The sequence below is a fragment of the Protopterus annectens genome, chromosome 2.part2 (assembly GCF_019279795.1).
Source record: "Protopterus annectens isolate FY-2018-M chromosome 2.part2, PAN1.0, whole genome shotgun sequence".
Lineage (NCBI taxonomy): Eukaryota > Metazoa > Chordata > Ceratodontiformes > Protopteridae > Protopterus > Protopterus annectens.
Window position 1 is genome coordinate 186,670,178 of NC_056730.1, and position 15,484 is coordinate 186,685,661.

The following is a 15,484-nucleotide window of genomic DNA, read 5'->3' on the forward strand; positions in this document are numbered from 1 at the left end:
CGGCACCATAAAAATCTACTGCCAATCATTAGCGGACCGGAGTTCCGCTGTGGCGACCCCTAACCGGGAAAAGCCAAAAAGACAAACAAACAAACTCTTAGTTGTTGTGAGTTTGTTCTAAGGGAGTAAGCTGGCAGATGATCGCTCAGGGAGCTAGACAATGTACCAGAAGAGGGATAATTAGCACCTATCACCCCTGTCTAAGAGAGACATAGATGGAATCCCTGGGGTGATTTTATGGTTATCCATCCAGTAGTACAGATTGCTACTTTGGCCCATTCAAGACCTCTTTTTAGCAGAGGCACTGGAAGAAAAACTCCAGAATAATAATACATACAAGAAACATGAAATCTGCACAGTAAAACAATACAAGATGCAAAAAACAAGAAAAAAATCAGATCTGCAGTAAACTTGCATACTAAAAATGAAAGTATGATTCGATATATATATATTATTGTTACTGGCTAGCCCCCAGTACCCAAAGTCCACACTGGGTCCACCGGCTACACTCCAACCCCCCCCCCCCCAACTTACTCTGCTTTTTGATAGGGCTGGTCTTGGTTTCTGAGGGTGTCCTTAGGCCTTAGGGCTCAGTTCATTTATGCTTCTGTCCAAGGAGAAGTTTTTTTCTTTCTTCTTTTTTTTTTTCATGACCTACCCATTTGTCTTTCCTACTCGCAGCTCTCATTGTTTATGTCCGAGGACAACTTTTTGGACCACACCCGTCCAGCGAGCATATCAACAAACCTTTTACCACCCGGAATGTTCATGCCCTTCCTTGCCTCTCCGTCATTCGCCAGAGCCACTAATCAAACCTAGGTCTACTGGGCCATAGTCTGGCTTTATCCCATTAGAGCAGCCAGTGTGATTCAGTATATTAATAAGATGACTTAAAGTACCAAATGTTAAAAAGTGTTTTACTAAGTATACATCCTAATTTTATGTAGTTTACAATCCAGAGCAGAGAGATAGCCTTGGGTGGCTAAGGTGGGTTTGAGTTTTACGAAGTTAACAGCCTGCAGAAATGAGAAAGAGATTGGGCATTTACATTGTGCACGCTGACTCATTGTACAAAAGAAATAGATTAGTAGTTGTGGAGGAGAAAAGCAGAAATTACAATGATGTGAAGAAGGGAAAGTCTAGAGAAATTTATGAGAGAGCAAAGAAATAGAAGAGATAAAAAATGTATAACTGAAGTATAAACATGGTATAGAGATAGAGAAATCTATCAGAGAACATAGACTAGGCAAAGATGGTAAACAGCTGTAATGAAGGAAATGTAGGATAATTTATCCAAGAGGATAACTGCTTTGGCTAGCTAAGAATTGAAGAAATGAGATTTTAGTTGGCATTTGTATGCATACCTCTCAACCTTAGAGCAAGAAATCTGGACAAAGCCATAAATTATGTGGGGACAAATGCAAAAAAGAGGGACACATTTTAAATATTGTTCTTACAGAATTAGAAAGTTGGTAGAATAACGAGTTTTGCATTAGTATGAATTTTTCTGAGTGTTATAAAGTCTGAAAGTCAAATATACCATCATTATTTTCTGACTTCAACCCTCAGTGACTTGCCAGTGATTTGACAGAAAAACACACTTTATGAGAAATAGACCAAAAATACAAAGCAAAAATTTGGACACTCTGCAAAAATCTGTACAGTTGAGAGGTATTTTGGAGGCTGTTCCATATTTTGGACACCCGAATGAGCATGAGCGTTGTGGAATTGCATTGAAGTGTGAAGTACTTATCAGTAGCGTGAAGAAGTCTGATTGGTGTATACCACTGGATAAGAGAGCTAAGAGATGGGCATTTTGTAAGATGGAAAAAGATCTTGTTCTAAGTTAGGAGTAATTGAGATGCGGTGGAAAACACATTGTGGCAGTTAAATTACAGAGTGCTGCAAGGTATATTTCAGCTGTGACAGAACACTTTAAGTAACTAATGGGACTTCATAAAGTGAGGTGGGTACTGAGATGTAAGACTACAGAAAGATTCAGTTTGAAGATAACAAAGTGGACAGTTCTGGAAACTCACAGGGAAGTTTTGTTAATGAAGGGTAGAGGTGAGTGACAGATACTGCCTTTGTGAAGAAGTTAGAGTTTCAAAAACTGTAACAAATTTCACAGCTACGTAAGAGATGTAAAGCCGTTTTTACAGGGATAGGGAGCATAAGCCATTGATTAAGTAGGGCTGCAGCTTATCTAATACTCAAGGAAATAGGCAGACCAGATCGGCCACTGGTCCTCCATCACACATATATGTTTGTGTTTTTTCCTAATTGCTTTGGCAGTGGGTTTTCATCATCAGTTTAAAGAAGCTTAGTGTGAACATTCTGTTCTGACATTTTCTGATTGTATACACTGCATTCCATCATTCAGTGTGTGTGGTGTTCGTAACTGGTACACTTTGAAATTCACACAAAGAAATATACATAGGCTTGTCTGGGGAAACAGTCCATTTGGAATGAAATGGTGGGCTCAGTTGGAATGGTACCCATTTATATGGTTAGATGTATGATGGTTTACCCACTGATATTAACTGTACCAAGGAAAAAGAAAGTCAGATAGTGATGTTAACCAACATACATACTATGAACAGTGCTTACTTCAGAAGAGATTGTCAGATGTCTGATATTGGAGTGACTGTGTCATTTAACTAACTAACTTATGTAAGACAGAGATGTACATTCTTTTTTGTCAGAGTCCTATTTGATGTGTACTAAAATCTACTCTTTACCCTCAGCTAGTTTGGCTTGTCTGATAACATCAGTGTTCGAGAAGCATTGATGGTGTCTTATGTTTTTTGTTACATGTTACGTACCAACCTATATCTCAACAGTAATGATAACTGACTGACTGCTAGACAGACTTTTAACATGTCTTCCTTTCTGCTGCTTTTTCACAGGAAATTTGTGTTGTTCGTTTCTGCCCAGCAACTGAAGAAGATCAGATTGCTTACACATTGTTATATGCATATTTCAACAGCAGAAAGCGTTATGGAGTAGTTGCAAATAACATGAAGCAAGTGAAAGATATGTATCTTATTCCATTAGGTGCCTCAGAAAAAGTCTCTCACCACCTTGTGCCTTTTGATGGACCTGGTAAGTGAAAAATGTTTTTGCTGAACTATGTACAGAAGTTCAATGCTGAAATAAAATTATTTTTGAGACTAGTATAGTTTTTACGATACAAACCCTAGGACATTCTGGAGTAATGTTTACAGTCTTAAATCCAGAGATTTAATCACAGTCGAACCCAATTCTTCAAGCCTCACCAGCTACAATTTCTAGCAAATGTTCAATGTGCTTCTGTATACAGTTACAGATGTGCCAATTACCCTAAATGAAAAACATTGTCCTCTTACCATTCTGAAAATGTAGTGTCCATGTATACAGTGTGTGGCATCCCATTGCAATCCTCAGTGACTCCTACAGGTTACCATAATTTAATTTTAGGTCATATTGGTCTGGAAGAAAATAAATGTTCGCTATAGGGGTGTATTATTGTAGCAGAATCGTTATCCATGAAAAATAACCATGGGTAGAAGTCCATCTTTTCAGTTTAGCTTCCAGACCTGTTTGGACATCCTTGGATGTTGCTGAACACCCGTCTTTATTGAGATGTCTGTCTGACTTATGACTGAAAGGTGAAGCAGCCTGTACCATCTTCATTTGCTGCAAGAAGCTGTTGGTCAAAAGTCTGTCTATGGCTTTCTTCTTGGTGACTTCCAGAAAACTGTTGTTATTCAGTTTAAGAACATTTTCTAACTTATTAAATTGGCTGCTTGTTTAAAATATTTAAGTAAAGTGATTTTGAATTGGTGATACATTGGTGATTCTGAGGTCCATGTTGTCCACAGAGAAGCTTCCAAGTAAATCTGCCTGTGAAAGATAAACTCCACCTTGTTTATTTTGTTTGTGAGAGGCCTGCAACATCTTCTCATGGGAAGATTGTGCCACTTCAGATAAGAATACTTGTTAATCTGTTCTGACCCTAATCCCTTCTTGGAAAACAAAACCTTATGGTGCTAAGGTGGAGAGAGTGTGCCCTTCCCATTGTAGAGCAACCTAGTAGTCGACTTGTTAAAAATTTCACCTAAAATTAGAGGTGAATGGAAAAGCGGTTCATACCTAAAGACATAGCTGACCAACAGTACAACAAATTAATAGCTCTGTTGCTCCTGATGAGGCCTGAGGATATCAAAATTACTCAGCCTGTTTGTTTACACATATCACACTGTCTTCTGTAACTGTCTCCCCACCTCTCCTATCCCCTTCTCAGGCAGACGCTGTTTTTTTCTTAGCGCAACTGGCCAAATTTCCTGACGATAATGAAGCCATCAGGCATTACACCAGTTTTCAGACTGTTGCAACAGACTTCTTTCAGTTATTTTGACTTTTGGCATTCAGGACACAAGCCTAAGTTCAAATATCTCAACATGTTTGATGTGGAGAAAAAATAAGGGGTCAGTTACTATTTATCAGCAAATGTCTTCCAGCCAAAGAGAGAAGGCTACATATATTTAAACTTTTTAGACTGAGCTGCTGCTGCAAGGGCTGGAAATCCCCTCCTTGGATGCTTACTCCTCTCTGTTGATTTCAACTACAGTAGGTTTGCAAAAGACTACATGGCTGTGTGGAAGACAGTAAATCCCAGAGCTGCCCAACCCTCCACCTTGGGAGTAGCTTACCTAACAAAAAAGAAGATGGGAGTCCTCTCCCCTAAACTTTGCAGACTCTGACCTGAACAAGAAAGATGTAGAGTGTTTGACTCAGGTCTCCTCACCCCTATTTATGATGCCCGTGATGAGAATACTACATCCTTGGTCTCACTTCAGAAGCGCACACAGTCTGACAAGAGTAGTTTTAATGGTGAGGCCCAAGAACAAAGAGGCTGATTACTGACAGACAGGGAGGTTGTGTCATTGGGTTGTAAGATATAATTCAAGGCCTCCCCACTTCCTAGTTGTGCCACTCATCCACCAGACGAGGTGGAGCTTAAAAAAATTTGTCCTTATTTAGTTACTGAGAGACAGAATGATAAAGAATGTGCCAGCAAAGGAACAAGGCAAGGTTTTATTGAAGGCTGTCCCAAGTTCCAGAAAGGAAGGTCCCTGGAGACTCTTTTTGGATTTATCAGTGTTGAATAGATTCCTAAAGGTAACCGTGTTCAGGATGTTGATCTTCCAGTCCCATTTCCTCCTCATTGTAAACATAGTGCTTTTGGCTACCATAGACCTCAAGGATGCTTACTTAGACATCGCTGTTCACAGTGTAAGTAGTTTCTGAAGTTCAGAGCAGGCCAGGCACATTTTCTGTTCACCTTTTGCCATTTGGCCTCTATGTTAAGCCCAGGGGAAATTACAAAATGTTTGTCTCCAATGTTCATTTATCTCAGGACCCAAAGAATCTCGTCTGGACAACTGTGTCATTCAGATTTCCACCACAGAGGAGAAGCAGAGGGTACTAATTGCGCCATGTGACCAAATTGGGTTCTCTCAATCTGGAACCAGGGACATCCTGGGAGCCCCCTTGGATACTCAGCAGTGCAGGCTATTCCTATCCCATGACAAAGCCATTGACTTGGCAGTTTGTGTGCAGGCTTGGCTCAGAATTCAGACATGTCAGCTCAGATGTTTTTGAGGACCATGTTACATATGAAGAAACTACAATGGTATTTGGAAAAGTGCGCTCACTTGACAGGATATTGTCTGTTATTCTTGCCACTGTAAAGAACTGGCCTGGTGTTCTCAACAAGTAGTATATGATTAGGGGATGCCTTTTATCACACTAGGGAGCACCCATATTCTGAGTACTGATTATTTGGAACTGGTCTGGGGAGCTCACACTCACAAGGTTTGAACTGCATAAAATACCTCTGTGATAAGAGAGCATTACTGTAAGTGAGAAAATGGCTGCCATCCCAGCCCTCGGGGAAGTGAAGACAGTTTGACATCCAGGATCCTACTGGTGGCTTCAGGCAACACATCTGTTATGCATTACATATATAGAGATGAAGCCACTCTCACCAGGTGTGCAGACTAGTCTTCTTGGCATTGGAGACAGCAGTATGGCTGGGTTTTCACTTCCTGGTTTTGTGTATTGTTTCATACCACAAATGCATGCATTCTTTCAGACCATAAGACAAGTTGACCAGAACCAGGGCAAACAGTCACAAATAGAAGTTGGGCCCGGGGTTTTATACACTCTCACTCAGAAGTATGAGGTTTCAGTTCTTGACCTTTTTGCATTATAGCACAAATGTCAGAGAAGGAATTTCTGCATTGGGTACCTTTGCAAGACAACTTAGTAGTGAATGCCTTTACCTTTCCTGGATGGTAGATCTTCTGTTTGCTCTTCCTCCGATGTTCATCGTGCATACAGCTGCAGTCCTTACAGATGGGTTCTCCTGCCGTCAGGCGGGTCCTCGGTCGGCCGAATTCCAAAGTCTAGGTCCGGCGTCGGTTGTCGTCGCTTCTTCCCTGACGTCAGTGTGACGGGAGTATAAAGGAACCAGCCGACACCATTTTCTTCAGTCTTTCTTGCCGCGCGGTGCCCGAAGCAGAAGCAGTTCGCAAGTGCCAGTCGGCCAGCTCCTGAGATTACGAAAATTTGGAAACCGAAGTCTTCTTAAAAGCTAAGTACCCCGTTGGGGAACCTTTTCTTGCCTCAGACCGATGTCAGACAAAGTTAATAATTGTATTTCTTGTGGGAAGCAAATACCGCATAAGGATTTCCATTCCCTCTGTATACCTTGTTTAGGCCCAGACCACAAGGTCTCAGCCTGCCACTTTTGTGCTACATTCAACAAACGCACTATTAAGCGTCGGGCGGAGTTCGCCCAGCATTATTTTGGAAAAGCATTTAACTATACTATGTCGTCGGATACTCCGACTCCGGTTTTGTCTAAAAAACGAAAAGACAAGGACTGACACGCGAGGTCTGCGGCCTCTACCGACACCACGCCAAAGCCGGCTACATGTGGTCCGGTTCTCAGTGAGGCGCCTACGCAGCCCCTGCCTACCGACGACCTGCCTTTGACAGTGTCTCCTGTACCCGAGGTCGCAGGCTCCTCGGCCCACACCCCGATTACAGATACCGAAGCCACTGTGGGAGTTGAAACTCAGAATGTGGACAGGTCCACCTCCACTCAAGGTGTCTTCAGACCTTCCTCTTCTTTTTCTATCAAGGCTTTCACTAAGTCTAAAGCAACCATGCACTCTAAGAGACCAGCTGCACAGGGCCCATCTCCAGGCCCCATGCCTAAGAAACAGATGCTTAAAATGGCTGAGGATTTTATTACTCTTATCAGAGGTTATCAGCCCCCTGCAGACAAAAGGCCTAGAGTGGAGGAAGATTCCCCCTCCTCTGATCAGGGCTCCATTATTTCAGAGCACTCTGATGATCAGGAACATTCTTACTCCCCTTTTGAATACTCTGATGTGGAGGAGTCCATCCCTTCTGTATCCCCCCCGAGGATTACTTATTTGGGCAAACTTTGCATACCTTAAGGGAACACTTCCACTGGGAAGGCCAGGATTATTCTGATTCCAAGAAAAGGCTCAGGGATTTCTCTTGCTTCCTCAGCACAGGCCTTTGGCTATACCTCCTGTCTTGGACATTCTAGATGATGTTTACTCGGAGGCCTGCCTTAACCCGGACTCTCTACCTCCATCTCCAGTTAAGCCTAATAGGTACTACAGGGTCCCTGACTCACACCAATTTCTATACAAGAGCCATGCTGCTGACCCAGAAACCATCTCACAGGGCCCCAAGGGAGTTAAGGCCTCCATTGCTAAAAATCCTTTGCCTTCCGAGAGAGATTCGAGATCCTTAGAAAGGTGGGGAAAAAAGGTATATACCTCGGCTACCTTATCTATGAGGGCCTTAAACTGTCAGTTTCATACGCTAAAATACCAACAGTTTATGTTATCACAATTGAAAAGTAAAATGTCACAACCTGAACAACCAGACTTGAAGGAGTTGCAGGACTTGATACATAGTGCAGAACAAGTGGGTAAGCATACGTTACAATGTGGTTTTGATGCTCTAGAGGCCTCATGCAGAGCTGCTGTTACAGGATCAGTCATATGTAGGCATGCCTGGCTTAAAGAACAAGCCTTACCTGATCATGTCAAAGCTAAATTACTAGATGCTCCTCTTCAAAAGGATGTACTATTTGGTGCTAATGCTGAGGAGGTATTAAGGAAAATGGAGGAAAAGGCTAAATCAATGCAAACTGTGAAAGAATTTCTACAGGTTCAACCCCCACGTTTTAGTAGAAATTGTCCTTCCAAAAACTTGTCCTTTCCTGCCACAGACAGACCCCAAAGAGGCAGATACAGGTGCCCGAGGGGCAGGGGACAATCCCAAGGATCGTACAGAGGCAGACAATGGCAAGCTCCTACACAAAGAGGTGGTGAGGACAACTCGCAATCTGTCAGAAAGCAAACCCAATGACTTTCCACTTTGCATGCCAACCAGATCTCAAATGGCAGCCCCCTTGGGAGGAAAGCTGGCATTATTTTCAAAAAATTGGCATACTGTCACAAAGGACAAATGGATCCTGGCATTATAAACAGAGGCTACAAATTCCATTTTCACACCCTTCCAAAAATGAGAGGCATGCCAAACCTGCCACACAATCAAAGGGCAGAGGCACAAAGGCTAATTACAGATCTCAAAAACATGAAAGCTATTCAAGAGGTACCTACGCACGAACAAGGTCAAGGGTTTTATTCCAGGCTATTTCTGGTGCCATGGAAGGGAAAAGATTGGAGACCTATTCTGGATCTATCCATCCTAAACACATTCCTACTCGTACCAAAATTCAAGATGCTCACTCTACAGCAGCTTCTTCCCATGCTGGGCAAGGAGTCTTGGCTGGTAACATTGGACCTCAAGGAGGCATACCTGCATGTCCCAATCAGACAGAATTGCAGAAGACACCTCAGATTTCTTGCAGGTTCAACTCATTATCAATTGTCTGCATTGCCCTTTGGCTTATCTACTGCGCCCAGAGTATTCACGAAATGCCTGGCATCAGTAATTGCCTACTGCAGACTTCAAGGGATACAAACATATCCCTATTTGGACGACTGCCTGATCCAAGTGGACAGCAAACACATCCTTCAGAAACATCTGGCTTATGTAATAATGTTATTGAACTCTCTGGAATACACAGTCAACAAAAAGAAATCAAGACTGATACCCTCTCGGAAGATAATTTTCCTGGGTGCCAACTTGGACACAAACACCCAGATGGCCTACCTCACGCCAGAAAAGCAGGGGCAACTAATCCAGTACTTCAGAACACTAGCAAATTGCACCAGGCTTACTGCAAGGAAAATCCTGCAGGCTCTGGGATTCATGGCTTCTTGCATCTTACTAATCCCATGTGCAAAGCTGCATATGAGGAAACTACAATGGTACCTGAAAAACATATGGTCTCAACACAGCCACAGTTTGGAAACAATAATACCACTAATTCCATGTCTGCAAAAGGAATTTCTGTGGTGGGCTCAAGCATGCCAAACAAACACAGGTCTTCCTTTCAGCAAGCCTCAAGCAAATCAAGTCATCACAACAGACGCCTAGGACTACGCCTGGGGGGCGCACATGACAGAATGGTGCATTCAGGGCAAATGGTCCCAAAAAGAAAAGCACCTTCACATCAATCAAAAAGAAATGCTAGCAGTAATAAATGCTATTATAGCTTTCAAGAACTTTCTACAACCAGGTCAACCTTTGATAAGAACGGACAACACCACAGTTATGTGGTACATAAACAAGCAGGGAGGAACACATTCTTACCCCCTATGCAGACTGGCCATGTCACTTTGGAACATGGCCATGGACTTACAAATGGAACTACAAGCACAGTACTTGCCAGGCAAGGAAAACACGCTGGCAGACAACCTAAGCAGGAATATGACAGATCCACACGAATGGAAGTTGCATCCAAAAGTTTTTACAGAAATAATCCAAGAATGGGGAAGGCCAGACATAGATCTATTTGCCTCCCACAAAAATCATCAATTGACAAAATTCTGCTCAAGGATCTTCCATCCAAAGGCCTAGAGAGTGGACGCTCTCTCTTTCAGCTGGGCATCAATGACAGTTTATGCCTTCCCACCTCTTCCTCTGCTGCCCAAAGTGCTATTGAAGACCAGAGCAGACAGACCAAAGATGATCCTCATTGCTCCGGACTGGCCAAGACAACACTGGTACCCACTCCTGAGGAGCCTGACGCTTTCCCCACCATGGACCCTGCCTCTAATGCCTCTTCTTCTGACTCAACACAGCTTCAAAACTCTTCACAGTCAGCTAAAAACACTCAATCTAGCCACATGGAAGATTCCTTAGCACCACAGCAGGCCCTACTCTCCAAGGAGGTGCAGGATGTCATTTTGGAGGCCAGAAGGCCATCAACTAGAAAAGCGTACTCCGCAAAATGGAAACGTTTTTGTACCTGGAATGAGAAAAAGGGCCAGGACCCTGGAAAACTGAATTTACCACAAATACTACTATATTTGACTGAACTGCTAAGCAGTGGACTTTCTTTCTCCTCCATCAAAATCCATGCCTCAGCCATTTCTGCAGAATACAACACTGATCCACCTTTATTCTCTCACCCTCTCTTAGGACAGTTCCTCAGAGGGGCTACGAATTTGAGACCTCCAAGGAAACAACCAATACCTGCTTGGGATCTTAATTTCATATTGGAAAAACTGACCCTGCCTTCTTTTAAGCCAGCTGCTTCATCAGATTTGCAATATTTGTCCTGGAAAACAGCTTTCCTTCTGGCTATCACCTCAGCTCGTAGAGTTTCAGAATTACAGGCTCTCATGGCTGTCCAGCCTTTTATCATGTTCCATCAGGACAGAGTTTCCCTACGAACCAACCCGTCCTTTATGCCTAAAGTGGTATCCAGGGTAGCTTTAAATCAGGCCATACATTTACCTACTTTTTATCCGAATCCTCAAAACAAAGGGGAGAGATTGCTACATTCCTTGGACATCCACAGACAACTGCGTTACTATTTGGACAGAACAAAGCCTTTCAGAAAATCAGAACAGCTCTTTGTGGCCTATGCAGTAGGAGCTCAAGGAAAGCCAATTTCCAAACAGACAATTTCAAAATGGATAGCCCACTGCATACGCTTTTGCTATTCCTTTCATGGCAAAACTGTACCTACAGGCATTAGAACTCATTCCACCAGGGCCACAGCCACCTCTACAGCCTTCCTCAGAGGAGTTCCTACCAAGGATATCTTGGAAGCAGCCACTTGGAGTTCTGTGCATACCTTCTCCAAGCACTACAACTTACCATTATACTCCAAATCTAGAGCAGACTTTGGCACTGCAGTCTTGCAGGGCATTTTGGCTCCTCCTAGTTACACCTAGTGCCTACCACTCCTTTCTTAGCTTTGGGATTCTACCCATCTGTGAGGACTGCAGCTGTATGCACGATGAACATAGTACAGTTTTGTACCTACCATAAATGTAGATGTTCTAGTGCTAATACAGCTGCAGTCCAGGTTTCCCTCCCTCCTTCCCCTCTAGGGGTCTTCTTTTATGGTGTATTTGCTTGCAACTACTGTTTTTTGATTATATTGCATTGCATTATTACCTAATTTTATGTATTGCCTTCCTTCTGGGGGCACCTGACATCTGGGGCAAGAAAAACTGAAGAAAATGGCGTTGGCTGGTTCCTTTATACCCCTGTCGCACTGACGTCAGGGAAGAAGCGACAACAACCGACGCCGGACCTAGACTTTGGAATTCGGCCGACCGAGGACCCGCCTGAAGGCAGGAGAACCCATCTGTGAGGACTGCAGCTGTATTAGCACTCGAACATCTACATTTATGGTAGGTACAAAACTGTACTTTTGGCAGGCTGAGGAAGTTCTTAAAAAGATGGAAGATAAAGCTACATCTATGCAAATAGTTAAAGATTTCTTACAAGTTCAGCCTCCTAGATTTAGAAGGCACTGGCCTTCTAAGAATTGGTCCTTTCCAGCCTCTTCAAGGTCTTCTCAAGCCAAACCCAGACATAGCAGAAACCCCAGGATGCCCTTCAAGGATGCATCTGCAGTCCTTACAAATGGGTTGTCCTGTCGTCAGGCAGCCCTTCGGTCGGCCGGATTCCAAAGTCTGGGTCTGGCCTCGGCTGGTGTCGCACTTCACCCGACGTCATAGCTGCAGTTCTTCGGGTATAAAGGCATCAGCCGACGCCATTTTCCTCAGTCTTTCTTGCCGCGTGGCCAAGCAGAAGCTGTTCGCAAGTGCCGGTCGGTCAGAACCAGAGATTACTACTACCAAGACTTCTAAAAGCTAAGTACCCGCTAGACTCTTTCTTGCCTCCGCCGATGTCAGAAAAAGTGAATAACTGTTTAACTTGTGGGAAACAAATACCTCATAAAGATTTCCACTCTTACTGCTTACCTTGCTTAGGCCCAGACCACGACGTAGCAGCTTGTCTAGCCTGTGCTTCTTTCAACCGACGGACGCTTAGATGTCGGTCGGAATTTGCTGAAGAGTTTTGCGCCGCCGATTTCGCTTACATTATGTCGCGGGATACACCGACTACGCAAATTTTTAAAAAATCGCAAGGAAAAGGGCCGACACTCGTCCGCTGGTTCGCCGAAACCGCTGTTAAGCCAACCGAGTGTCGCGGTTTCGGCTGAAACCGAGTCCACGGTTCTTCCTTCGGCCGAAAACTTAACTCTTACCGAGGCCTCATCTAGCTTGGCTGAATCTGCTACTGAAATCCCACCTGCTCTTGCAGGTTCACAGGATTTATCTGACACTATCCCTTTGGATATATCCACCCCTGCACGTGGAGCTGCTAGGCCTCCTGCATCCATGTCGATTAAGGCCTTTGCCAGGGCTAAAGCAGCAAAAACTACCAAATCTGTGCCTGCTAAGACCCCCTCTCACAGGCCTAGCTCTAGTTCACAAATGCTTAGTCTAGCAGAGGATCTCATTTCTTTGATCCGGGGATCCCAACCACTTCCAGACAGGGCCTCTCCCCCACCTCCAGAAAAGAGGACTAGAGTAGAGCCCCCTGAGCCAGTTTCTTCAGATGTCTCCTCTGATGATTCAGATAATTCAAACCCTCCAGAGGGCCCCTTTTCTCCTTATGAGGACTCTGATGCAGAAGAGTCCATTCCTTCTGCCTCTCCGCCTGATTCTCTACCTCCGGCCCCGGCTAAGCCCGATAGGTACTACAGGGTTCCGGACACACATTATCATTTGTATAAGGCCCCTTTTGCAGATCCCGAAACTATCTCCCAGGGACCCATGGCTGTAGCAGCTACCTCTGCCAAAAAACCCCTCCCCTCTGAAAGGGAATCTAGGGCCTTAGAGAGATGGGGTAAAAAAGTTTACACTTCTGCTACTCTTTCAGCTAGGGCCTTGAACTGCCAATTCCACATGATTCAGTATCAGGAATTTATGTTAGACCAGTTAACTAAAAAACTAACCTCTGATGAACCATTAGATAAAAAATCTGTACAGGAAATGGTACATAACATTCAGCAGGTCAGTAATCATTCCTTAAAATGCGGCTATGATGCACTGGAGGCTTCCTTTAGATCAGCCATGACTGGCACAGTGATCAGAAGACATGCATGGTTAAAAGAGCAGTCCTTACCAGACCATGTTAAATCAAAGCTCCTAGATGCTCCCATGGATAAGCTCAATTTGTTTGGCTCCCCTGCACAGCAGATGCTGAAGAAGGTGGAAGAGAAAGCAAAATCTGTCCAGACAGTCAAGGATTTCTTGCAGGTCCAGCCTCCAAGGTTTAGCAGGAACTGGCCTTCCAAGAATTGGTCCTTTCTAGACACCTCCAGAGCTCCGAGAGGCAGGAATAGGCGCTCAAGAGGCAGGGGTCAATCCAGAGGTGCCTACAGGGGACGTCAGTGGCAAAATAACAACCAGCGAGGTGCAGCCACAGATCCAGCCACCACCACTTCCACAGGACAATCACAGTGACTTGGCTCTGGCACCGCCTACCAGGGAACAACTAGAAGCACCCTTAGGCGGGAAGCTAGCCTTATTTTCAGTAAACTGGCATTACATCACAGGAGACACATGGATTTTACAGACAATAGACCAAGGTTACAGGTTTCACTTCCATACTCTACCAAGGAAGAGAGGAATGCCAAACCTACCTCCAAATCAGAAGACAGAAGCTCTAGAACAAATAACTCACTTACTAAGGATGAGAGCTGTAGAAAGGGTACCATCTATGGAACAAGGGCAAGGATTTTACTCCAGACTCTTCCTGGTACCAAGAAAAGAAAACCAATGGAGACCTATTCTCGACCTGTCCGCTTTAAACACATACCTCATTGTTCCAAAATTCAAAATGCTGACCCTACAGCAGCTTCTTCCCATGCTGGGCAAGGAGTCTTGGCTGGTAACTCTAGATCTCAAGGAGGCATACCTGCACGTCCCCATACGACCAAATTGCAGAAGATACCTCAGATTTCTTGCAGGATCAGAGCATTATCAATTCTCAGCATTGCCCTTTGGCTTATCTACTGCGCCCAAAGTATTCACGAAATGCCTGGCATCAGTAATTGCTCATTGCAGGCTTCAGGGAATTCAAATGTACCCTTACCTGGACGACTGCCTGTTAACAAGCGGACAACAAAAACACATTAACAAAGGATTTGGAAAGGGTCATTCATCTACTGCAAGCCCTGGGATACACAGTCAATATAAAAAAGTCAAGGCTGATACCATCCCAAAGGATAACCTTCTTGGGTGCAGATCTGGACACATCAAAACAAATGGCATTCCTGACAGTAGAAAAACAGGAGCAACTCCCTCTCTACTTCATGGCATTAACAAAGCAGAACCAGCTAACAGCAAGAAAAGTCCTGCAAGCCCTCGGTTACATGGCATCCTGCATAATATTGGTTCCAAATGCCAGACTACATATGAGAAAGTTACAGTGGTACCTAAGGAATTTATGGTCTCAGCACAAGCACAGCCTAGAAATCCAAATTCCAATAATTCCATGCCTGAAGCAAGAATTCCAATGGTGGGCTCAGGCCTGTCAATTAAACAAGGGACTGCCCTTCCACAACACTCAGCCAAGCCAGGCCATCACAACAGATGCCTCAGACCTCGGTTGGGGGGGCACACATGCTGGACAAGTGCATACAAGGCTTATGGACTCAAGACCAGCTGCACCTACACATAAATCAAAAGGAAATGCTGGCAGTAAAACTGGCAATTCAGGCATTCAGACCATTTCTTCAACAGGGTCAACTGCTGATAAGGACGGACAACACCACAGTTATGTGGTACATCAACAAACAGGAAGGCACACATTCATACCCTCTATGCCGGATGGCAATGGACCTCTGGAATGTGGCCCTGAGCTTCAACATTCAGTTACAAGCAATTTTTGTGCCAGGAAAAGAAAATATACTAGCAGACATCCTAAGCAGAACTACCACGGATGC

At 44.1% G+C, this 15,484-nt stretch overlaps 1 protein-coding gene across 3 annotated transcripts in view; it reads left to right on the plus strand.

The window, feature by feature from the left end:
- Positions 1-15,484, plus strand: part of PHF3 (PHD finger protein 3) — a 2,404,159-nt gene that overhangs the window by 2,347,348 nt on the left and 41,327 nt on the right. For all 3 annotated transcript variants that reach the window (XM_044063854.1, XM_044063855.1, XM_044063856.1), the window contains one exon: positions 2,910-3,105. In XM_044063854.1, coding sequence (XP_043919789.1) covers positions 2,910-3,105 — 196 coding nt within the window. The remainder of the gene's footprint in view (positions 1-2,909; positions 3,106-15,484) is intronic.